The sequence below is a fragment of the Pyricularia oryzae genome, chromosome 1 (genome assembly GCF_000002495.2).
Source record: "Pyricularia oryzae 70-15 chromosome 1, whole genome shotgun sequence".
NCBI lineage: Eukaryota > Fungi > Ascomycota > Sordariomycetes > Magnaporthales > Pyriculariaceae > Pyricularia > Pyricularia oryzae.
Genome location: NC_017844.1, coordinates 2070671 through 2093755, shown reverse-complemented (window position 1 = coordinate 2093755; position 23085 = coordinate 2070671). Strand labels below are relative to the sequence as shown.

The window sequence follows — 23085 nt, the reverse complement described above, 5'->3', positions numbered from 1 at the left end:
AGTTCCTTGTGCCGTCCGGATCTCCACACCTCTTTTTTTTTTTGTGTGCCGCAGGAGCGAGACACGTTCTTGGTCATTTATTTACCTTGCCTGGGTAAGACAAGGCAAAAAGAAAGAAAAAAAAAAACCTTGTCTCGGCGTCTCAAGTTCACCGACTTTTTCTCGGAGCAGAATGCCGCTCATGTCTAGTATTGCTGACCTCAGCAAGAAACAAACAAATCCCCCGTCGTCTCGATCTATGGTCTCTGACCGCGATCGGCTCGTGACATCGTCCCACATCAGTTGCTACTCCCAAAACCTACAGCTATTCGGCCGACACATCAGGAACAGTCGAGACTAGAGGGCCAAGAGCTCACTCTCTCCCAACTCTCGGTTAGCTGTTTTGAGACGTGCCGGGAGGAGTACCGAATCCAGAGCTGACCGGTAACTGTACGCTCGGCTCGGGGCATGTGAGCTGTTGGGGTTTGGCTTGTGCTCACGACCAGAAATTGGACACGCGGTCTCAACAGGGTATGGGTTTCGCCCGCCATGTGCTGAGCAGAACGGGACAAAAAAAGGAGAACAAGCTTCGAACCTTGTGCATCTAAATATCGGATGATGGACGGCGGTGTCGAGACGAAACCACTCGTCACCTGCAATCACAGGAATAACCATGGCCTGCTAACATTGAGGCCTATTTCCGAATGAGAGTAACCGCGGGTCTCAGTATATGTGCCATATAGGTGCCCAAGTTAGTACGGATGGCAACGCCAAGGAAGGATTTTGTTCCGTTATTTGTCTGACAGAGTTTATCCTTGGTCCTTGACTGTTTGTCAGTCACGGAAAAAAAGGGTTTGTTCTCTTAAGGCTGAGAGCCTGTTGGCAAGAGAGCCTTTCTGACGACGACACTGACTCTGTATACTCGCACGAACAAGGGGTGCCGGTTGACAGATTTCTAGAATTTCTACTGGAACCACCCTCCGTGCACCAACGAGGAGGCAACCCGATACTTCGCACCAACCTGATGATGTACCCGGTATCTTACTTTCGAGTGGACGTGGTAAACACGCCCCCGGGTCGGCCACGGTCCTCGTCCGTGTCATCCCTTAGTCGGGTCGGCGGACATCGGACGGCGGTCCCAGCCAGTGAGTGCCCTTCGAGTTCTTTGCTATCTTCATTCCATGTTTGCGCCTGGGGAAATTAACGTATCTGAATATTATTTAAATTTATCTGTTCAGATAATTGTCTTCTTTTTTTTCTCCTTTTTTTTTATTTGTTGCTTTACTCATGACATGCAATTCTGATACTTACCCCAGATATGCCAGCCCAGCCGGGTATGTGCTGTTTCGCAAACAGACATTCACCCCCCTTGGAGCTTTACTGCGGACATAAGTGGTACGTGAACCGGTTCTCCTCATCAAAGTTTCGCTCTGTCAATCCTGCACAGAATTCCATTCCTTGTAGCAACAATCTATTGTTTTGTCAAAGAAAATGTCAGAAGTCGACGAGCCCACACTGTCCCAACGTACGGACCAGCTCGTATTACCTCCATGTTACCTGTTTTCAGAAACAAGTTCCCCCTGAATGAGTTTGCGGGTTATGGCAACCCAAAGAGCCTATGGTCGCACACAAGGGCTTCGAGGTCTCAGCAGTTGATCATGGGCTATTTTCGGCAAACCCCCGGGGTTGAGAAACCATGATTAGCCAGCTGACCGTTTCTGGCGGCGATGAGAAAACATTAGGCCTTTCATCTGATTGAGAAGCAACAAGCCCGCCCCCAAGATCCAATTCTGCATCTGATCCGACGCAAACCGCTATGTTGAGTGTGGGGAAAGGGGGAGTAGGGAAGACCGCTCGGGTTCCAGAGGGGCTATCCGACGGCTAGTGCTAATCTCACGTGCAAGAAAGAAAAAAAGAAAGAAAAGAGAGAAAGCAGCCGCCGGTAGCCTAGTGGCAGTCCATATCATACTAGCTAAACCTAGCGAAACAGCTTGATGCCACTGTACTCTGGCGAGGAAAGGCGTGTGACATGACGCAGCTGCCCACCATACAAAAGGCCCCTCTGACAAACGAATGGGCGGCGTGTGTGTCACGCAACGCCCTGCGGAAAGTCTAAACGCTACTGCAATACATACAAGCAAAGTATTACAATAGTTACGCCAAAACCCCGGGATCCCTCTGATTTCGAATCACCGAGTCAGCTCTTTTGTACAAGTTCATTCTTCATACCGTACCTTACATTCGCTGGGTCTTTTTGCTTGGTCGCCACCACGTGTCGAGCACATGCAAAAAATAGAGGGATAGATTGAAGCTGGGGCGGATATGAGACTGTTCACACCCAAGTCAGTGCTCGAGGATCCAGACTTGGGTAGAGTGTGGCCCATCACGCCTCGCACTACCCCGGATAGATCTCGACTCGAGGTAACACATCCTCACGCAAGGAACATGTATTGAACCTGACACGCAAAAGGTCCGTTTTCTTCTCTCACCTCCCCCGATCAATCCCATCGGGGGAGCTTGGCGGGTGAGGATTCGCTGCATCACCAAATTAGAGGGAGAAAGAGAGACAATACTCACGCCCCGGAAGGATTCCCGAATCCAGTGCTATTGGGCAGTATGATTCAGGCACGCACACACCGAGGGCTATGCTCGTGTCGCAGCGGGCAGGCAACTATCATTAGGGGGGGTCTTGGCAAGGCAGATGGGCAAAAATGGGCAAAACAAACGAAAACCTCATTTACCATGGGCATAGCTGACAATATCACCGCCAAGCAACCACTAAGCACCATGATAAAATTCCCTAGCCCGAACACCGAATTACCTACGACCTAGGTTCAAGACGGAAACAAATTCATCCTCCCCCGCCATATTGGGCAACCATACGAGACGGCGTCGCCGCCATAGACGGTTCAGCCCGCTAAGAGAGAAGGGTTCGAGTCGGCGCACTTCTCATCAACCCACCCCATCAAGCAACTCATCCTTCCCATCTCCCAGTTTATCTCCGCACCACCTAACAGTAAGCCACCACCCCACCCATCCCTCAAGCCCTCCGCCCGGGGAATTTTCCATTTGAGGGGGGGGGGGGGGCTTTTGGGCCTTGTAACCAAACACCACGGAGAAGCTAGCAGCCCTTGCAGCCCTAGGCGACGCAGGGGAGCGGCCTGTGCGTGCCCCCCTTGGACCATCCCAAGTCTTGCGTCCAATCTAGTCTACCTACCTAGACCTACCTAGTCAGGCCAAGTCTCGTAACCTATGAATGCTAAAGGAAAATATGCCAGAAGAGGGCTCGCAATCCAAGTCCCACAATCACCCCTCCGAAGGGCGCACCTGTATCGAGAAGTCTGCCGGTCATTGCCGGATCCAGGCCCGGAAATGGCATCTTCTGGAACGGTCTCGGGTCACGCGGTGGCTGGTGCGTCTCACCAAGCTATTCTTCAACTTCACACTGGTGTAGTCCGAGCCATGTATGCGTCCCGCGTCACGTGGGATCTTTTCTGAGTTGAAGCCTCCCAGTGTGTATGTGTGCAAGGTGTGGTATTAGAATCAGGCTAGTTGAAAGAATAGCTAGCGAATGATCCTAGACAAGCGGCTATGATGCCAGTCATGATCTTTCAGTCGCGGACTCACTACCATATATTGTTACAAACTCTTGTGTAAGTCAAATATACATGCCAGCTTGAGGAAGGAATATCTGGTCCTGAAACAAAACCTGTATATCGATCCACTCAGATCAATTTAAGCCCCGTAATAGCCCGTGGCGAAGATCAGCTCTCAAGATGATAGGATCGTCAAAGTACCAAAGAGACGGCAAAATCTGTAGATATGAGAGAAGAAAGATTGCCAGTCAGCTCAATGGGTTCGGGTTACTTATTACGTCAGTGTCGCCCTCCTCATCGAGTCAGCCTCATCCTGGTCGCTGAGTCTGATAGAAAGGATCGAGATGACCCAGCCGGTGTCAGTATTGATACTTTTCTGGAGTCGACAGGTACAGCGACAAAACCTTGGACCACCCTCTCCCAGAAACTCCCGCGCCTGGCTGTCAAGTATGCTGTCAGGCTCCCAATTTCTCATCATTCCCGAGAGAAATGGAGGATAGTCTTTGTAAAAGTCTGCGAACTGGAAGTGCTGCACTCTTGCGTAGGTTTCTCGACTCGAATACGTGACTCGAGCAAATAGCTCAAAGACTGCCCTCTGTTCATTTCGAAAGCACCGTGAACCTTGGTTGAGAATCTCTCCAATTCGAAAGCACACTCGAAGGGCAGCAGCCTGATTTGACACACTGCTGATTGAGGACGTGGCTCTGACTCCAGTGTTGTTTCCTGTACCGCTAAGCATTGTCGAGCCTCTGACCGAAGTTGTAGGCTGAGAAATCCTGTCAGCCCTATTGTTGCTCGTCTTGATCAGGCTTGTGGAAGTAGCCATTGGTTGTTGTATAGACCCATACTGCAGGACTGGCTGGGAAGGGTTATGCTCGTGAATCTTGCATGCATCTGGCTTGATCAAAGCCATGACCTCATCCCAGTCGACTTCGTAATCCAGTATGTCACAATTCTGACCATCGGAGTCGCCTTGGCCGTTCTTGCTAGTTGAGTCTTCATCCTGGCTGACCAGTGGTGATCTCCGAAGTTTTGGATCATACTCATCAGCATCACGCGACTGTCTGTCCATGGCTTCGAGTACGCTGAGAGGAGGTGTCTGGTGTGATTTAGTGTCCGAATCTCCGTTTACAAGTTTGCCCATGTCATCCTCCATATCGGAATCCAAGTCAAAGTCGGAGGGCAGTACCACGTTGTCTTGAGGGGCTCCATGTAAGACAGCGAGCCTATCACCCTTGATGCCTACCACAGCTGCCTTTTTATAGTATGTTTCGTCCCCCATGCCGGCTTTTTCAACGCACACAGGTGGCAGAGCCTCGCCACAGCCGACTCGTTTGACTGTTGCGCCGAGAGAAGTTCGACCAGAGCCGGTCGGCTTGCAAACATGAGGCGATGAAGCTGAGGCTTGAAGAACGGCAGCGGTGTGACTATGGTGACACTGGGTGGCCCTGTCCGAGACCCCATCGCCTGGTCTGTGTATCAAATTGCCTTTCATGGTGTCAGAAGCTGCATCTGATTTGACAGTTGGGCTCGAGGACTCCAAGTAACGTTTGTCGTGGATTCGAAGGTTCTGCGTAATGGCAAAGGGTGTTGGCCTGGACGGGGATGAGAGGTTTTGCAGCCTCGCACCGTGGCACGCGGCTGGCGAAGACCTGGTGACTGGGGCTGTACAAAGGGCTTTGACGACGTTCCGAGCGTCACATACTGGCTGCAAACCTGACCGTTTTGATGGCTTCTGCTGCTCTTGGACGCTGTGAGATTGTGGGAGTGAGCAGGTGAGATTGGTGTCAGGCAGAAGTTGCGCAGAGGAAAATTCGGAAGACTCTGTGCTGGGCGTCCAGGCCAAGGAATGTTCTACTGCGAGTTGCATGGTCAGCTGGACGGACTCTCTATTGTAGATTCTCAAATTCCATCGGGGTAATTCAGTACTTACCCATATTTGCGCAATACCATGCTAAACATGAACCGAACTTAGCGACAGAGAGGTCCCGAGATGATTAGAGACAACCAAAGGGTGGTTGTGGGCGGCTAGTGATGTAAATCTTGGTTTCCATTCGGAAGAAACCTGGGGTCACTATATGCTTCATGAAGGAAGGTGCGACCACCCAGATCTTTCACATAAAAGGTCTTGACCCAGGAGAAAAGGAAGGTACCTTGACTGTGTAGCATTAGATAGTATGACGTAGTGGAGGCAAGAGCTTTGAAGAATCTACTTACCTACCTCAGGTAGGTAGGTACCTAGCCAGGATGAGATACAAGAACATCACTCTGTCCCTCTAACTTGGGTCCCTTTGCCGAGAGCGAGGTGGTCTCATTCTTTGACTGTCATACCGCGAACCCAAGTACAAAAGCCCAGTGGCAGTACGAATAGCCTCGATGGGCTTTTTGATGGTCATTTGGTATTCATTCATTAGCGGTAGCATCGGGCTATCTTGCGAAAAAAGCGGACTTCAGCACCGAGTCGGACCCTCTTTCCTGGGAGGAGGCCTGTAGTTAACAGATGTTTCCCAAACGCGTGAATGTATTACTTGGTACCTACCTTGCCTACCTAGGTGTGTATGACATGAACCAGCTAGACAGCTTTCTCCATTCGCCACGCATGTAAAGGTCAATCCACCCCAGAAAAACTATAAACGACAAAAAATAGGTATACATAACAAACAATGCTTCACTTGTCCGCGAGCTCAATGTGCGCCCCACTCACACCCTTTCCGCCCTTGCCGCCGATCCCAACCACGGGCAGCAGCACAAAGTACATGACGGGCTCCAGTGCCGCCAGGAGGGCGTAGAGGCCCACGAGGACGGCATTGTCGATGATCTGGTCCACGACCGGGTACGCCGTGGACTGCCGGGCCTGGGGGCTGACCCCGTCCTCCTCGGGATCGCCCATGAACCGCGTCAGCGCCGCCACCTTGACGGCCGCCATACACATCCCCAGCGTCCAAAACACTACTGAAGTAGCCATGGCGGCGCTCCGCTGCAGAGGTAGGGTCTGATCGCTCAGGCCGCGGACGGTGACAACCAGGAGCGTGCCCACCGTGGCGAAAGGCAGCAGTGCGACGCCCAGGTTTGCGGCGACCAAGCGGCCCACCTCGAGCAGCTGCATGCCCACGGCGGCGACGGCGAAGAAGTAGTAGACGCCTAGTGTCCCGCGCCGCACCAACTGCCTCGGGTTGCCGGCTCTTGGACGGCCCGTCTGCTCGGTTGCGGGAAAGACGATGGCCAGCAGCAGCAGTGCCGTTATGAGTAGCCATGTAGGTAGTGGCATCAGGATGGTGTCGAAGAAGCATTGCGTCGGCAGAGGCCTCGAAATGCCCGAGACTGCGTTCTGAGTATTAGGGAGGTCGACTGTCAGAATATTGTGTACTCGACGTGTTCAAACCTGTTGGCTCCGGGCGAAACTTACAATGCCTTCTGGCCGGTTTGTGCAAAGTTGTGACATGATGGTATTGTATCCTAGTTACTGTGCGTTTCCGAGTCTTGTTCGTTGCTGTTTTGTTGAAGCTGTTCCTCACATCTATAATGGCCTATGTTGCAATAGGGGTTTCGTGAGCGAATATGTGCAAAGGAAAAAAAAGAAGAAGAAGAAGAAAGCAATCACTCATATATTGGTCTCTATCAACTGTTTGTCCCAAGGTTGCAGTTATATCTAAATATCCACTGGCCACGGCCTCAGCAATAATCTACAAAACCTAAGAGCTCCTTGTGAAACCGGTTGCTTCGAGTAAATCACATGCGGTGACTTTTTTGGTGTTTCAGCACCTCTAAAGCCGGCGTCATGTCATGCAGTGCCGGTAGATCGTGGATCTGCAACTCCTCGCTGTGGCGAACCCATTTTAAGACTGGCAATCCCTTCATTTGTTTTCTTTTTCTTTCTTGACTCTCAATTTTCCGGAGTGGCCAACTGCAATAATCCGCCACTCAGCAGAAAAAAAAGAAAAGAAAAAAAACACAAGTCGTGAGTTTTGACATTTTTTACGGGTTGACTATGGGTGTCAGACAGCAAAAAGGAGAGATCACACGGGCTCTGTGGGCTTGTGCGTGCGGCTTTAAGGTTATAAGCATAACATGGGAGCTTAAGCTGGTGGGTAGGCCTGAGCCTTTTGAGATCATTATGCAAGAGCCGGTACATCTTCGCAGGAACAGGAAGCAGAGATGCCGATGAATTTTGGGCCACGTTGAACAGCATTCGTGATTATTTATCATGCCTCAGTTTGGATGCCCGCATCTTCAATAGCTGGTACTCTCCAGGAAATATATATGTTACCTGTCGGGCATCTTGCCTACCTTAGGTACCTAGGTACCTAACTATTTATTTACTTACATATACCTACCATAAATATCCAGGGTACGCAAGCATGTGCCGTTTGTCCAAATTATTGCCCGGGTTTCTGCAGTCATCACATATTCAGCACGGACGACACTCACTTTGCTGATCCATTTGACAGCTGATCAGCAAAGATCAAGGGGCCCCTAAACAAAAACAAGCGTAAAAAGATAGAATATAATGTATACCTTGCGTGGGTGATGACAAGCAGCCAAAAATAAAAAATAAAAATAAAAATAAAAATATTGCAGCTCGGAGACCCCTTTTGTCAATATTATGATATTATCTACTACGTAAAGTTATCAAACCAATGTGATGCGCTGCAGCTTTTGACGACCTGTTTGTCGTCACCCACAGCGCCCGTCACTCAACACCCTATTCAGTAACTCTCACCCGTCCCTAGCCTCTTCAATAGCTTCGACTGTATCGCTTTAAAAGAACATCATTGGCCCAGCCATGAAAATCAACGCAGCAATGGGGACCGCCAATGCCGTCCCCAGGGACGCCTTGCCACCACTTGGAGAGGCACCGTTGCCGGGAGTATCACCGTGCGTGCCCGACCCGCTCTTGAAGCGGTAGCTTGGGTCGTTGGTGATGTTGACGAGGTTCTGCGACACGACCGTGTCCGGCGGAGCGTAACCCCCGCCGTTCGTCACCGCAGCCGCCACGTTCTTCCAAAAGTCGCACGATGTTTTGGGGCTCTGCGAGTCCGAGACCGTGCTGAAGGACAGCGTCCCGACGTCCAGGACTCCCGTCACCTGCTCCTTGCTGGTGTCGGGCTGATCCCACTGTATGGTCGGCACGGTCGCGTTGCGGACGCGCTTGGTGTTTGGATCACCCGTCGTGATGTACGACGTCATGTAGCTCTGATAGTTGACGCTGAGACCGCTGTACACGGCTGCGGTGAGGGGCGTGAACAGAGACACTAGGGATCCCATGACTGTGTTTAGGGAGGTCAGGTTTTGGTTGTAGAACATGGTCAACAGGTCCGAACCGTACGTGCCCGGCGATACCGAATACTGCATGTTCCAGACGCGGCGCGAGGTGCCATTCCTGAGATACTCAGTCATGGACCTGCCGTAGCATGTAAAGGAGCTGTCGCGCAAAAACGCGGCAAAGCGCTGCGCCTCGGTGAGGTACGGTCCTTGCACACCCAAGCCTACCGCCGGGTAAGCCTTGAGGATGAGGTCGGTGATTCCCAGCTCCTTGACATACTGGGGATACCGGTTCTCGATGAACGTGGTGAACTGTGAATCGGTTACAATGTTGGCATCGGCAAAGGGCGATGTCTCGTCTGCGCAGTGAGACACGATCATGGAATCCAGATTCCAGAACTTGCCAGAAGAAAGCTCAAGAACAGGAAGCTGTCTAATGTAAGAACCGTCCGCTGATGGTCCAACAGGCGAAGATCCCTCCGGCACCATGCCCGACAGAGCGTCGTTGGCTTTTGTCAAGTCGGCTACGCTGGCCTTTCTCAAGCAAGAAAGTCCTTGACCCTGACAGCCGGCTTTTGTAGCGAACCCTTCAAAAACCCGCTGGATTTGACCGTCGCGGTCCCACATCGATTCTGATTATCCAAAATAGTCAGCAACGCTTCTTCTTCTTTTTCTTCTTCTTTTTTTTTCTGCCATAAAAGTCCCCGAGTATCAGCCAGAGCATGACTTACGGTAAGAGGTCGAAAGCAAGATGGCCTTTGAGAACAAGGGATCCAGCTTGCCACCTTGGGCAACAATGTGATGCATCAGAGACCCAGCACCGCTTGCTTGCCCAATGGCAGTGACGGCGCTGGGGTCACCACCGATCGCGTGAATGTTATCCTTCACCCACCGAAAAGCAGCCCTTTGGTCCCACAGGCCGGCGTTGGGCAGGCCTTCTTTCTCCATGGTGGTTCCCGCGAGAAACCCGAACCCCCCGAGTCTGTAGTTCATTGCCACGACTATCGTGTTGCCACCGGAGCTTTCGATGAGACCCGATCCGTCATAATAAGGGAATGAGGGCTGGAAGGCGTCCTTGCTGCCAAAGAGATAACCGCCGCCGTAGATGTATACGGCCACAGGCAGCTTCATAGATGGGTCTTTCAATGCCTTGGCGGGAACGTAGACATCGAGAAACAGACAATCCTCTTTGCCTCCTGCGAACAGCGGAACAGGTTCACCACCCAAGCTACAGGAAGTTTGATCTTGTTAGCCCTGGGACGTTTGAGAGAGTTGTAAGCCTAGTCTAGGTACTAACAATTGGTTCGGGGCTCCTCCGACTGGAGCGGTGCCGCCATTCCCGACGAAATTTGCCCCTGCTTGTGCAGTCTGTATACAATGAGGTCCATAGCTGCCGTCCTGGACACCGTTCTCATTCTGGGGCGCGGCAGGTTTTGCCCATCTCAAGTTACCGACGGGGGCGGCCGCGTAACGAATGTTTTTAAACGTGTAACTGAAACGTTCCAAGACGGTCGTCAGGGTCAGTAATGCATCTGTTGGTTCCTATTCCTGTCTCCGTCTGTAAAGGCGATGAGGCTTACATATCTCCAATGGAGCTGTAATTTGTCGCTCTATAAGCCGCATAAGGTAGGGTAAAGACAGGCAGCTGTCCATCCGAGGGGAGCATGACCGACGGATCGGCAGCAAAGACGAAGCCAAGCCCCAGCTGGAGGCATAGCAGCTTCATTTTGTGAGCGTACATTTCAGATCCACAGGCGAAAGAGCCTGGGTGCAGCTCGAGATGAAGTTTAAGGGGGATAAGGGGTTAGGACAAAGGATGAGTAAAGCAGCTTATTCCCAGTTCCCAGAAACATTAAGAGATTGTACCCCCAGCGCATCATGGCGCGGAGGAGGGCGAGTGGCACAGTTAATAAGATTTCCATGCCCGCTTACTAGAACCTGTAGAGAGAAATAAACTCATCCATGTACCTGGCGGTGAGTTCTACTCGTAATCGAGGACAATCCCAGGAAGACCTGAGAGGTCCGAGAACGAAAAAAAAAAAATGAACAGACGGAGAGGAAGTTGGGATGATTTGCTGCGCAGCCATGATCCCAGAAGATAGCAAGCAGTTTTCATAGTTTATCTGGTGATGAGTAGTAGGCAAGCCGTATAGTACGTAGATTCACAAAGCCCCGAGTCCCATCTGGTGCCCGCCACTTCTGGCAGAGCAATGGCCGGCCTGGCTTTGGTCATTGGAGAAGAGCCCATTTCAGGTTTATAAAAATGATAAACTCGAAGATCATGGGGGACCATTGAGGTAGGTTGAGACTACCGGGCTCCCCAGGCATACAATGCGACGACACTCTAAAAATCGAGATGTCATTGGGCATACCAAGCCGGAGACGCGTGAGAGCGTTGCGCGTCAATCAGGCTCAGTCGACTGAATTCAAGTCCGTGTACAGTTGCCAGCTCGGGCTTTCGAACGGTGCTTGCATGGTGGCGTCGTGGCAATTGCCAAAGAAATGCAATTTTATTTCATCTACTGGCATTTGGCGGGAGTAGTTGCCTACCTAGATTCATGAGGCACAATCAATGCTTTGGGCTGTCACCCCAAGTCGAATTGACATTGAAGGGTCTGTGGGAATCAACAGTTTGTACAACAGTGAGTAGAAGAACTAAATCATAGTTACGCGAGTAAGATGCGTTCCTGATTTCATCTCTGGGCCTGGCGCGTTTTCCCCCACTTGACGATGGATGCTCTGGCTTGTCTGGCTCAAACAAGTGGGTCCGTCAGCCCCACTGTCGTTTTTCCTTCCGTACTTTGTACGGTAATTAATTACGTGAACAACTCAAGAGGTGGGTAGATAGGTGTCTTGGACCAAACAAGGCCCGGACTCTGAATATTTTAATCCGAGAATCCGTCAACCTTGTAGAAAATCTAACTACAATGGGGTTCATAGAATCTAAAAGTAATAGATTCATGGATCAAATCAAACCTACCAACCCTACGTCCGTATTTGTCGAAGTTGTCCCTACATATGTACATCGAGAAACCTCAATGACGATAACGACCAATGATGCGATGGCGACCTTGTGACGTCGGTTGCCGATTTTACTTTGGCTTCTGGGTGGGGCGGTCCAGCACCCCTCTTGGCGTTCACTGGCTTGTGGCAACGTCGCTGGACTGCCTTAGAACTACCTAGAATAGAAGCATTCCAAATAATTATCTGCTCTGAAGCGCGGCATCAGATTTGTAATTTTAAGGCCGACCTCCGAACCTAACAACGAAGCTAGGCAGTTGATCAGAGATCGTATTGATCATCTAAAACTACCTACTTGTGCATCACAACCGATTATTTGGAATCACGTAAAAATTTGGTTCAATAAGAACAGATTGAAATCCCCAACGGAGACTGATTGCATTCAAGACAAAGTAAAAGCTCTCTAATCTCCTCACTACTTTAATTGTTGCTCGATGAGGTTCCTGCGATACTCTACGTGGCTCAACACTTTCCAACTCATCACGCACCTAACTCGAGTTCGAGCCGAACGCCAGATACCCATCTCCATCAAAACCTCAACTAATTCTTCTTTGCTCCGGTCATCTATGCCGTCTATCCCTTTCTTTGGCAGCTTCTTTAGTTCCACTTCCTCCAGCTCCGACAAGATGACCTACCCTGTACAGAAGTCTGACGACGAGTGGCGCGCAGTCCTTTCCAAAGGTAAGATTCTCTTAAGGTTTTTTTTCTTCTCATCTCCTGCAGCAGTCTCAAGCACCCACCTAACACTTACGCCCACACACAGAGCAATTCCGCATCTTGCGTGAAAAGGGCACAGAGCGACCTGGCACCGGCGAGTTCGACAAGCACTCGCCCAAGTCGGGAGTCTACACCTGCGCCGGCTGCGACGCCCCACTGTACAAGGCGAGCCACAAGTTCTCGTCTGGCTGCGGGTGGCCCGCCTACTTCGACAGCGTCCCCGGCGCCGTGACCAGGCACGAGGACCGAACGCTGGGCATGACCCGCGTCGAGATCGTCTGCTCCAACTGCGGCGGCCACCTCGGGCACGTATTCAAGGGCGAAGGCTACCCGACCCCCACCGACGAGAGGCACTGCGTCAACAGCGTTAGCCTCAAGTTTTCGTCCGAGGATCAGCCTGTGGATAAGGGTGAGGCCAAGGAGAGCAAGGCTTGAATGGGGTCGGGAGTGTTGCTCGGGTAGCATAGTGTTGCGTTGGAGTTGTCATGGTTGTAGGTCTGCATGCGGCGTTGATTTGTTTGGGGGATATGCCTTGGAAAGCAGGCAGTATATAAACAACACTGTCTTTCTTCAATTATACCATTGGGTAACTGCTCTTGATGTTCAATTTGTACCTTACCTGGCTTTGAAGCCGACTGCTAATTGAATGGCAATATTGGCGATGCGGTGCATCGCCGTCATCCATAACAGTTTGTCAGGCAATGCTCTTGATCAGAGGTGAATCAGCTAGACAGCTACAGATAAATGAATGAATCAAGTAGGATCAAGACAGCCCAGTCCGCACAATGTCCCGTCTGTTTGCCCCACGTGCCTCTGATACGTGCAGTGCCGACAGCATTCTTTCTTATTGTCATTATTGTTCCTATTGTGTCTTTTCAATCCCGAACAGGAGACAGCACGGGAGTGAATTGACTGAAGCTTCTAAGACATCACGAGTTAATCAGCAAAACTTGACACCAAAAGGGGGTGTTCTTAGTTTTCCACGTTAACATCAATAAATTGTCGTATAAATAAAGCCATTGACCAATAACAATATGGATGCGATGTATAGCCTGTTAGCCTACCTGAGGGAGCCATGACTGAATCCCCTCAACGTGCTGTCCGTCGATTTCCATATTTGCCTCGTGGGCAGGTACGCACTCCAAGACAAAAGGAAAGAAGAAAAGGACACCTTCCGAGGTGTACCTATAACGCACATGGCACAGCTGCTCACGAATATACTCTCTTCCCGTATATCATATGCATTAACTACTGCAGAATTTCTGCAATATTGGTATTTTCCCCCAGCCTCCCCAGTAGCTTAATGTCATCGGATATGGCCACCCACATGCTTAGCCCTTTCTATATCCCCAGCAACGAAAAGCAAACAATACCAAAAAAAACCTACCTCTATAAAGATGATTCACAGGTTGGTGCACTTCCCACACACAACCACAAATGCAAGACCAGTCACCAGAAAGCGCTTGTGCTGCAGCCGGTCTGTCAGGTCTTGTCCCTCGCTTTATTTCCAAAAAAAAGAAAAAAAAGTATATATACCTCCATCAGGACGACCTTACGTTCCCTGTTCGATAAGTTTGCTACAAGCCAGCACTCGAGAAACAGACACATCAAGCTTAAGACTCCCATCGTCACATAAATCGCCCTTGACAAACAGGTTCTACTTGGTAGGTGTCTCATCACACACAGACAAGAGTCCACCCAGTCACTGCATGCGCAAGGGAAAGCTTGACAGCTACTGACAAGACACATCGAAAAGCCTGGCAAGCCACCATTCTGCAGCCATCAACAACTGCCCAGGAGCATCCCCAGCCTACCGCCTAAGAAGAGCAGCAGGATGCCCGTCACAACCCGATCCGCCAGCCGTCGCATGGCAGCGGCACAAACCGCCGCCGCCAAACCCTCCCAACCGCGCATCAAATACCGGCGCGTCAACGGAAAACCCGGGCTCCTCATCAGCCCACCGGAATGGGTCACGCCCACCCGCCGGGTCGTGCTGACGACGGGTGCCAGGGGCCAGAGGCTCACCAGGATCCGCGGTCCTGGAGACCGCTTGTTGGTCCGCGTCCCCGACAAGGAGGCAGCCACGAAGACGTCGAACCGTCGCCTGAGCACGTTCGTCAGGGCTGGTCGGACTTGGATTCGCATCCGGCCCGCTGTCCAAGAGGCCGGTGGTGTGGCCACCGGCTCGCAAAAACAGGGGCAGTAGCCTCCATGTTTTTTACGGTCCCGACGGTCACCAAGTCAAGCTCGAAGGCCGATTCTTTTGCCATATCTGTTTTTTTGAGCAGCAGTCGGGATATTTTCAGCGCCAGAAATTTCTTGGCAATTTGGGTTGCTTTGGCTGATCGCTCCAGTCTCTCGATTTTGTTTCTGTTTCGTCTTGATATATCTTTCGTGGTGGAAGATATTGTGTCTGCATTTATGATACCCCTTTGCATCAAGCGAGTTTCTCTTGGGGTTAAAAAGATACTCTTACGATGAGTGCAACGCACGAGAAATCGGAGTTAGTCTTGGGTTTGCAGGTTATTGGAGTTGGGTTCTGATTTTCCTGGGTTTTATTAGCTTTTGTTTTCTTCTACTTTCGAGATACCCCGGGAAAAATGGCCATGGCGTTATGAACATGAAGGCTATCTTGAGTTACAAGCAAAAATTAGGACATGATGTTACTTGACGCATCCAAATTTCAGCGATGTTGTCATAACTGAGCTATCTCCAAGCAAATGGCTGCAAAATATGCAGAAATACAAAACCCACTTCATAAGACCCCAAATTAGTTAGTTGCCTATGATTCTGGGCTCTGGGGCCATCAACCGAGGTTGCGGCACCGCGTTTCCATGACCCAATCAAGAGGACAAATTTAAGGACCACCTTCTTTGCAAAGAGAACCCCAGATACGACCGAATTCGTCCGCATACTCAGCCAAGATTTCTTTCATGTCTTCCGAATTCGGTTCGTTCGCTGTCAAAACCGCGTCAAGTTTTCGTTGAGTGGCTCGAAAGTGCTCCATCCCCTTAGTGACGATATTTATGTAGTCTTGTTGCGAGTCGTCTGCAGGTTGATGGTGACTCGTGGTCAGGAATCCTGAGCGCGTACTTCTTAAGAGGCGTTGATAGTCGGCCTCATCCCCTTGCGAGTGCAGACGGGTGAGGCGGTCAGGCTTTGGCGTAAATTGATCGGGACGATAACCTTCTGCCTCTGTCCTGAAAACTGGTGGTGTCATGGGCCCACGGACTAGACCACTAAGGGGCAGATGGGCGCTGCCCACCAAATAACGAGCCTGGGTCGGCGGCTGTCCATGGTTGCTGATGATAGGCGCCCGTCGAGGTGCAAGGTCGATATGCTCTTGGTCGTCTCCGTAAATGTTATAAGGGGAATCGAAGCTGTCTTGAAACCCAAGGACTTGCGAACTTTGATCGATGGGGAAGTAAGGACTGGTGGTATCTGAGTACTGCGTCTGAGGCAATCCAGAGTGAACCTCTTGCGAAGAGGACATCCTTTCGGCAGTGGTATGTGAATCCGCTCTGTCTTTGGGCCGAAACATGGGCGAAATTCTCATTGCTGGCGATGGAATGCCAGCTACTCGACGCACAAGCTGACCTCTACCGTTGCGTTGCAATGGGCGGTAGGATACGGGGCTTAAAAACCTTCCCGGATGAAAGCCTGAATTCTGGCGTGATATTCCCAGCTGCGGTTGTGCAGAGGAGGGGCGAGTAAGCTGAGCAGAAGAAGGTCGGGGCAACTGAGTACACAAAGGCCGGAGGATACCGACAGGCATTTGAGAAGCAGAATGCGGGCGTGTGAGAGGAACCGCAGGTTTGAGAATCTTGAGCTTTTCGAGTTCGCTTGCCGTCTCCGAATAGTCGTCATTGCTTGCGAAGAAAACCTGCAGAGAGTTCGTGGTACCGTCGTCTGCCCTGCCATTGCCTGTTGCTGTTGAGGTGCCAGTTTCCGTCACAGTAGGCGCCCCGCGCCTCTTCAAAAAGTTGGTGAAGCTTGCCGAAGACGGATATTGCAAGGTGAGAGAGGAAAAGGCCCCCTCGGCCTTCTAGGACTCAGGAGCATCCCTCAAGGATCTTGCAAATCGGGTCAAATTGATGGACTCCTTTAGTTCATCATGGAAATGTCAGATGCGTAAGCTTGACCCAAGTAGAATGCACGACAAAGCACCAAGCGGGTATCAAATGTGCAGAACCCACAATGATATGGTTGCCACATAATACAGTCAGTGTTTGCTCTGTTGCAAATGATCCTGCTGTCCAGGATACGCCTGGCTGAAGCTGTCGCTCATCCTTGATAACAAGCTCGATCAGACCATCTAGTTCGAGAGTAGGATCTTCGCTGTTGTAGAGCACTTTCTGGAGGGGTACCACCACTGATGGCTTGACTGCAGTGAGCGCCGTGGGAATGGAGCGTCTTGTCGGCATATTTATCCAGCACAACCGCCGCTTCGATAAGGTATAGCGAGAACTGTGTGATGAGAGATCTCAAATATTGTCGTGACGAGGATATTGATGCAAAGCTGCCGCATCTTCCTGATGAAATCACCCACACAATCGAGTACAGAAAGCTCACATAAAAATGACCATAGAATGGGGAGTAGGGCGTTGAATGTGTATTCTAATTTTAGAGGCCAGAGGTTGGCAAGGAGAGCCACAATATCTCGATTCCGATGGCGACAGTGCTATCTAGAATGATGGATGGCTGCCTTTGTTGCCGGACGAATGCATACTGTGGTTGTTTGGTCTGCGCAACAAGGACATGCCTTTTATGCAATTACCAGTCTTACCTTACCTGCCTACGCCTAAGGGCAAAGATACAAAGGATCTTTACATTCACCTTTGCTGCCCCGCTTCAGGTCTTTTGGTTTGAAATTCACCTATCTAAGTAGGTAGTTGTCTAAGGAAGGTGCGAATACCTACCAATTCATACCTCACTTTTCGGCAAGGACTCCACTGCATCTAATATCACGTGCAATACTACATTGATGAATGCTGCAGGCACGATGGGCCCACCGGAAAGTCTCCACTTCGAGTCCACGTCTGGCAGCTTGTCAAAGTTCGCGTGGAATTGCATTTGGCCTTGTCGCGTCCAGCCTAACGTCGTCGGCGTCAATTGCAATTGCCTTTGCATGCCTGCTTTCAAGGTACCTCACGCCTGGCAGAGGTGCTTTCCGGTATTCCGCTTCACTTTATTCACTGAACGAGCTGGCTTGGGGCACTTCGGAAACGGGCAATCCGTTGGTATTCGAAGTTTGTTTCGGAAGCTAGATATTTATCCCGTATTGTCTTGCTTCTTTTTCCTTTCTCCTTAGGCTGTCGCTTCCCATTGCGCCGACGCCGCGTAGACATCAACTAGGCGCCCGACAGGCACGACATCATGTCGGTCGATTCGGATGATGGCGCCGAATCCTCGGGAGCCAACTCGCCCAGAAACACGTCTCGCGCATCGAGAGCCAGCAATGTCAACTCTAGGACAGCAAAAGCAAGCCCCGCCCAAAAGACCAAAGTGACGCATACTATCGACCGAACCCCAGAGTACGAAGAGTTCATCGCGAAGCTTAGAGCATATCACAAACAGCGTGGAACGTCATTTGAACCTGAGCCATGGGTCGGAAGCGCGCATCTCGACCTGCTCAAGGTCTTTAAACACGTCGTGGCCGCTGGTGGTTACGATCATGTTTCAGCGACGACGCTGGAATGGCGCAAGTTGGCAACGGAGCTGGGGCTGGATGTAACGGACAGGAGTGCCGCAGGTGTCGCGTACGCTCTCAAGTCTGCTTTCCTAAAGTACCTAGCTGCTTGGGAGATACAGACCATTCACAACAAAGAGCCACCGCCACCTCTCATCCTCGAGCATGAGTCCGCGAAAGGAGGTGGTCTTCTGACCCGTACACTCGAAAACTATACGCCGAAGAAGGCCGTTCCCGCTGCCGCTCGAGCCTCGAGTGTAGCCGCATCTGCTTCCGAGACCGACGATACGCCCGCGCGCAAGGAGACTCCACGGGCGGGTGGCACCACCCGAAGTCTCCGCGTTGCGCCGCCCCAACGGGTGATTTTCCAACCAGACACCGGCCCGTCCAGACAGACGCGCCATGCGGCAACACCAGCTCAGCAGCCGGCCCAATCGCAGCCCACTGCCAATACGCCGCCTGCGCAACAGCCCAAGACCCAATATCAGCCCCCGCCGCATTCCCATCCAGCACCGACCGCGGGCCATCCTCAGCCAGGACATCCCCCACCTCACATGGGTAACCAAGTTCGTGGGCCATCTGTAGCCTATAGCCCGCAGGACCCTGAGCTCATGTCGGCTCTTGTTCAGAACTTTGAGCCGCGTCTCGAGTCACCCATGCAGATGCGACCGGTTGAGACGCCAGCAAATAACCCTGTCGAATTTGAACGAAAACGTCGACAGGAGAAATTTAAGGCGGCTGGCATCAAGTCTGGGCAGTTGGCAATCCGGCCACCCCCTGGAAGTAAGTCAATCTACCCATAAGCCTGGCGGCTCATTGCATCGCATGGGATATCCTCGGCTAACATAAGCTCGCTGTAGCAACTGTCTTTGAGGGCCCTAACATTTATATGCGCTGCTTGTGTGCCCTTCGCTCTGGAATTCCATCCGAGCAGGCGTATGCATTGCATCACCTGGTCAAGATTTCTTTCGAGCGTGGTGACAAATTCAAATTTGAAACCTTTGCTGGACTTGCGGAGGGTCTTGTCGAAAAGGCTCTCGAGGTGGGCGGCTTGTACTTTGACGTGAACTGGACTGTCGATTACAGTGGTGACCCGGATGAGTGTGACCCCGAAGTACTCGATGGACTGAACGGTACCCCCGATATCCTTGATCGAATCGCCAAACTCCAGCCCAAGACTTATCTCGACAATATCCAGCCTGCCGACGCTGCAGACCGAATGGTGCACGTGACCGAAGCCGTACTGACTATCCGCAACATGGTCACGCTGCAGGAAAACGCGGTGCTCATGGCTGACTTCAATGTGCTAAGGGACCTCATCTGCATCATTCTCCATCTTCCTAACAGCGACACGATAGTTGAGATCAAACATCTCGCACTGGATATCGCAGAGCAGCTCGCGCCTTATATCGTCCTGGACACGGTTGACCCGTTGTACCAGACTCTTCTTGCACAACTTCACTCTACAGACCGTGGGATGATCCTCACATCTTTGCGAGCCATTGCGCGACTCTCAATCAACCTGGGTGAGACGAGTCAGCTTCATGATGTTCCAGCCAGTATACTACAAAACATCCTGGACTGGCTCCTGTTGAACGATGACGAAATGATCGACGCGTGTTTGGACTTCCTCTACACTTACACATCGCATTTCGTCAATGTCGAAACTTTGCTCAAGGACGTCAACGCCGGATACCTTGTCAACCACCTTGTCAGGCTTTTGTCCCATGGTGCAAAGAAGTTTCAACGAGAGGTGGTCCTGGAAAAAGAGAGCAAGCTGCCCTCTACCGACTTTGTACAACCTGTACCGGAAGATCTTCGCCAACAGCTTCTAGCAATGGAAGAGCCTGAAAGGTGTTATGCATGGCTCAAATGCTTGTTTGAAGAGGATCCCGAGTCTGCAATAACACAGATCGCTATATGGCAAGCATTTCAAGCAGCCCTCAGCTTTCCGTTGCAACAAATGTCCAGACCAATGATGGGTGCGGCGGAGTTCATTCGGAACGTTTCGCATGTCTTTACACATGCTGGAGCTCAAATTGTCAAGGAGCAAGGGGAGCGCGGTGAGATTCAAAGGTTCATCATCAAGGGTGTGAGGCCGCGCATCCGACCTATTGCTCAAGACGGAACGGAATACTTGCCGTGCATGTGGAGAATACCGGTGCCTCGAAACCCGAACGATCCTAATGCGCCGCTGCGAGTTGTTAACTGTGGCCAGCACTTCCTGACTCCCGAGAAGATGTACAACCACATTATCGATGATCACCTGAAAGAGTCGCGTGATCCTAGCGGGAAGTTCATGGCCAAGGAGCGCGACCTGTTCTGCGCATGGGGAGAATGCAACAAGTACTCACGCCCACAAAAGATGCAGCTTTCTACCTTGATGAACCATGTCAAGACACATTGCGCTGCGGCGCAGCAAACTGCGATCGTCTCCCTCAACATTGATGGCCGGCGCCCCAGACGTACCTTCATTGCGCGCCCCGCCAAGACGATCAACGTCTCTTTCGAGGAAACGGCCGCGGTGCGCGACGAACGTTCGAACCAGGCACAGGCTGCTGGAATTCCGTTAAGTTCAGCACTTGTTCTGCGCAACATTGCACGAAACGTGAGCAAGTCCGATGGGGGCGTGGAAGACTCATCATCCGAGGGCGGAGATGCTAGTGGAAAGACGCTCGAGCTGCTGTTCCGTCCAGTTACTGCTAGGCTTTGTGAGATCATGATGAAGAACTGGCTCCTTGCACCATATGTCACGCAAATCTTGGAGATTACACGAGACAACTATTAAACATCTTGGTTTTTTTTTTCTTTACGATATTAATCTGGATGGACGGAGTCAAGAAAAGTGCGATGGACTTGGGGCAATGAGCCATCTCTCAATCTTCTTTAGACGTAATTTCGGGGTTGTGTGTTTCAGAAGCTGGTTTGGAGCCTGTCGCAATGGTTTTCTAATTTCTTTCGGCAAGGAGTGAACGGGTTGCTAGGTTTACATGATTCTCATTCTCAGTGTATAGGATGAAGTAGTGCGCTTTCCTTCCCTTGTGTAAAAACCTTTTCTGTGATAACCGAGAGATAGACCGACCATAGGTTTATGTGAGATATATTTATTGCTCCATGAATAGACTGATTATACAGGGCGAGACCTGTCGTGAATAATGAAAGTTGTAGGTGGCCACACTCGGGACGCCTAAATGAGGCCCAATTACAGATGTGTTCAGCAAAGCACGATAATAGCTTCATGCAATGATACACGGCAAGGTTATGAATTGTTGTCTGTGTGACTAGTCATGTCCGCATGCGTATACTTATCTTACAATAAGACTGCCACCCGCAGACAAACATATCAATCTCACCGACGTCTTCCACTCTGCTCAGCCCGTCTTTCACGTTCCAGCATTGCATCAAACTCTTTCTGCGCCCTTTCTCGTTCCGTCTCGGAATGTGAGTCTTCATCGGATTTGTATGTCCAGTCCTGATCTGCCTGAGACTGGGAGCCGGGCTTTTGCCGCCTGGCTTCCCAAGATGGCTGTGGCGGGTTTTGATCTTTGGATTGCGCCTGCCTCCTCAACCGGTCCCAAGCCGACTCTCCCGGCCGGCCCGACGAGGGTTGCGACGAGGATTCGTCCCTCCAGTCACGAGCCACAGGCGAGGCATCATCAAAAGGATCATCATTATCGAAGGATCCCTGCGGTTGCTGAGGTGGTGGCGGCGGCGCAGGAGAAGCCCTTGGCCAAGTCGGACGCACCGGAAAAGTCTCGGCTGGAGCGGTTTGGGCGGCCGGCTGGCTATCAGCCGACTGCCAGCCGTCAGACTGGGTGTATTCCTCTGGCGTTTGTGTGTAGTCGTTGTCATGGTCGGGCAGGGTCCGCGGCCTCTGTGGTCCGCCCGCACCGCCAGGGCCCGCGCTCCCAGGGCGTCTGCGGGCGGCCTGCTGCATGAGCTGGTCGCGGATATTATGAAGTCTCCGCTCGTGGTCCTGGCGCAGCTGGGCCAGTCTAGGATCGCTCAGCGATCCATCTGATGCGTAGCTAAAGGCCAGCCTGCCCACGGGCTCGCTCACAGCTATATTGCACAGAACGTCATAGGTAAGGAACCGGACTAGCTGCCAGGTCCAATGCGCAATCGCGGGAGAGGACAGGGCCGCTAGGAAACGCGGAACCGGGCGAGGACCCAGGAAGGGGAAGCGGTACGAATTGGCACCCCTATTCCAGAAAAAATACGTGCAAGCGATGCTCGCCGGGATACCGTACATCTTTTCGGCCCTGGTGCCCCGGCTGAAGTGGTCTACAATGGCATCGACCTCCTCTTGCCGAAGCTCCCGACCCGTTATCCGTGCCGGGTTGCCGATATAACGCTCGGCAAAACGTCTGCGGTGCCGGTCTGATGACTGCAGAGGCCGCGGGTGGAAAAACTCCCAATTGATGCGGGCAATGCTTGCCGCAGCAATTTGGTCAGATGCTGCTGAACTCGCCTGGCGGGATGCCAGGCGCGGGTCGTCGAGGCCTGCCATGCGCGCGGTCGGGGTCGCCGGATGAGCTTCCAAAGACTCTGAATTTTTTTTTCGCTTATAGCAGCACCTCTGATATTTTCGGTCAAGTCTGATGAGTAGGATGCACAAAGAAACCTAGGTTCTTTAAATTAATGGTCAAGTTCTTTGCAAAGGCGCCCTTGATGTATGAAGTCACACTTCTCGGTAGATCATAGTACTGGGAATCCATTGGCCAGTAGCGTAGCTGTAGAGGAATATGGCCCAAGCTCCTCACACCAACGTCAGATTATGTCACTGAGTGGATATCTACAAGTGGGTATCTTAGGTACCGT

General features: G+C 51.5%; 10 protein-coding genes across 10 annotated transcripts; 4 read left to right on the top strand and 6 right to left on the bottom strand.

The window, feature by feature from the left end:
• Positions 1-101: 101 nt before the first annotated feature.
• On the top strand, positions 102-1679 carry MGG_16134 (uncharacterized protein; the record flags this gene model as incomplete). Its single annotated transcript, XM_003709250.1, has 3 exons — positions 102-1124; positions 1336-1374; positions 1468-1679. The coding sequence occupies exons 1-3, from the start codon at positions 1007-1009 to the stop codon at positions 1677-1679; spliced, it is 369 nt and encodes a 122-aa protein (XP_003709298.1). The 5' UTR covers positions 102-1006.
• Positions 1680-3849: 2170 nt separating this feature from the next.
• Positions 3850-5445, bottom strand: MGG_11893 (uncharacterized protein; the record flags this gene model as incomplete). Its single annotated transcript, XM_003709249.1, has 1 exon — positions 3850-5445. One exon carries the CDS (start codon positions 5443-5445, stop codon positions 3850-3852), a length of 1596 nt encoding a protein of 531 aa, XP_003709297.1.
• A 798-nt stretch (positions 5446-6243) lies between these two features.
• Positions 6244-7017, bottom strand: MGG_11894 (uncharacterized protein; the record flags this gene model as incomplete). The annotated part of the gene is made up of 2 exons (XM_003709248.1): positions 6244-6903; positions 6982-7017. The coding sequence occupies 2 exons, from the start codon at positions 7015-7017 to the stop codon at positions 6244-6246; spliced, it is 696 nt and encodes a 231-aa protein (XP_003709296.1).
• Positions 7018-8183: 1166 nt separating this feature from the next.
• On the bottom strand, positions 8184-10051 carry MGG_16133 (uncharacterized protein). Its single transcript, XM_003709247.1, has 2 exons — positions 9569-10051; positions 8184-9469 (listed from the first exon to the last, which is right to left on the bottom strand). Exons 1-2 carry the CDS (start codon positions 9966-9968, stop codon positions 8334-8336), a joined length of 1536 nt encoding a protein of 511 aa, XP_003709295.1. The 5' UTR covers positions 9969-10051; the 3' UTR covers positions 8184-8333.
• Positions 10052-10379: 328 nt separating this feature from the next.
• MGG_16132 (uncharacterized protein) lies at positions 10380-10563 on the bottom strand (the record flags this gene model as incomplete). The annotated part of the gene is made up of 2 exons (XM_003709246.1): positions 10380-10395; positions 10418-10563. The coding sequence occupies 2 exons, from the start codon at positions 10561-10563 to the stop codon at positions 10380-10382; spliced, it is 162 nt and encodes a 53-aa protein (XP_003709294.1).
• A 1453-nt stretch (positions 10564-12016) lies between these two features.
• MGG_02496 (methionine-R-sulfoxide reductase B2) lies at positions 12017-13259 on the top strand. Its single transcript, XM_003709245.1, has 2 exons — positions 12017-12539; positions 12622-13259. Exons 1-2 carry the CDS (start codon positions 12293-12295, stop codon positions 13008-13010), a joined length of 636 nt encoding a protein of 211 aa, XP_003709293.1. The 5' UTR covers positions 12017-12292; the 3' UTR covers positions 13011-13259.
• Positions 13260-14012: 753 nt separating this feature from the next.
• On the top strand, positions 14013-14781 carry MGG_02495 (uncharacterized protein; the record flags this gene model as incomplete). Its single annotated transcript, XM_003709244.1, has 3 exons — positions 14013-14056; positions 14230-14239; positions 14332-14781. 3 exons carry the CDS (start codon positions 14013-14015, stop codon positions 14779-14781), a joined length of 504 nt encoding a protein of 167 aa, XP_003709292.1.
• A 651-nt stretch (positions 14782-15432) lies between these two features.
• On the bottom strand, positions 15433-17460 carry MGG_16131 (uncharacterized protein; the record flags this gene model as incomplete). The annotated part of the gene is made up of 2 exons (XM_003709243.1): positions 16772-17460; positions 15433-16620 (listed from the first exon to the last, which is right to left on the bottom strand). The coding sequence occupies exons 1-2, from the start codon at positions 16997-16999 to the stop codon at positions 15433-15435; spliced, it is 1416 nt and encodes a 471-aa protein (XP_003709291.1). The 5' UTR covers positions 17000-17460.
• Positions 17461-17631: 171 nt separating this feature from the next.
• Positions 17632-21405, top strand: MGG_02493 (uncharacterized protein). Its single transcript, XM_003709242.1, has 2 exons — positions 17632-19047; positions 19125-21405. The coding sequence occupies exons 1-2, from the start codon at positions 17952-17954 to the stop codon at positions 21050-21052; spliced, it is 3024 nt and encodes a 1007-aa protein (XP_003709290.1). The 5' UTR covers positions 17632-17951; the 3' UTR covers positions 21053-21405.
• Positions 21179-22968, bottom strand: MGG_02492 (uncharacterized protein). Its single transcript, XM_003709241.1, has one exon. It carries the CDS (start codon positions 22772-22774, stop codon positions 21614-21616), a length of 1161 nt encoding a protein of 386 aa, XP_003709289.1. The 5' UTR covers positions 22775-22968; the 3' UTR covers positions 21179-21613.
• Between the last annotated feature and the right edge of the window lie 117 nt (positions 22969-23085).

What these genes read in the sequence shown, in the direction of transcription:
- MGG_16133 (XM_003709247.1), bottom strand. Translation starts at nt 9,968, where the DNA reads ATGAAGCTGCCTGTGGCCGTATACATCTACGGCGGCGGTTATCTCTTT. An exon ending in CTTGCTTTCGACCTCTTACC is followed by an intron (nt 9,470 to 9,568) that starts GTAAGTCATGCT and finishes TTGGATAATCAG; the next exon opens with AATCGATGTGGGACCGCGAC.
- MGG_02496 (XM_003709245.1), top strand. Translation starts at nt 12,293, where the DNA reads ATGAGGTTCCTGCGATACTCTACGTGGCTCAACACTTTCCAACTCATC. An exon ending in GCGCGCAGTCCTTTCCAAAG is followed by an intron (nt 12,540 to 12,621) that starts GTAAGATTCTCT and finishes GCCCACACACAG; the next exon opens with AGCAATTCCGCATCTTGCGT.
- MGG_02493 (XM_003709242.1), top strand. Translation starts at nt 17,952, where the DNA reads ATGTCGGTCGATTCGGATGATGGCGCCGAATCCTCGGGAGCCAACTCG. An exon ending in AATCCGGCCACCCCCTGGAA is followed by an intron (nt 19,048 to 19,124) that starts GTAAGTCAATCT and finishes AGCTCGCTGTAG; the next exon opens with CAACTGTCTTTGAGGGCCCT.
- MGG_02492 (XM_003709241.1), bottom strand. Translation starts at nt 22,774, where the DNA reads ATGGCAGGCCTCGACGACCCGCGCCTGGCATCCCGCCAGGCGAGTTCA.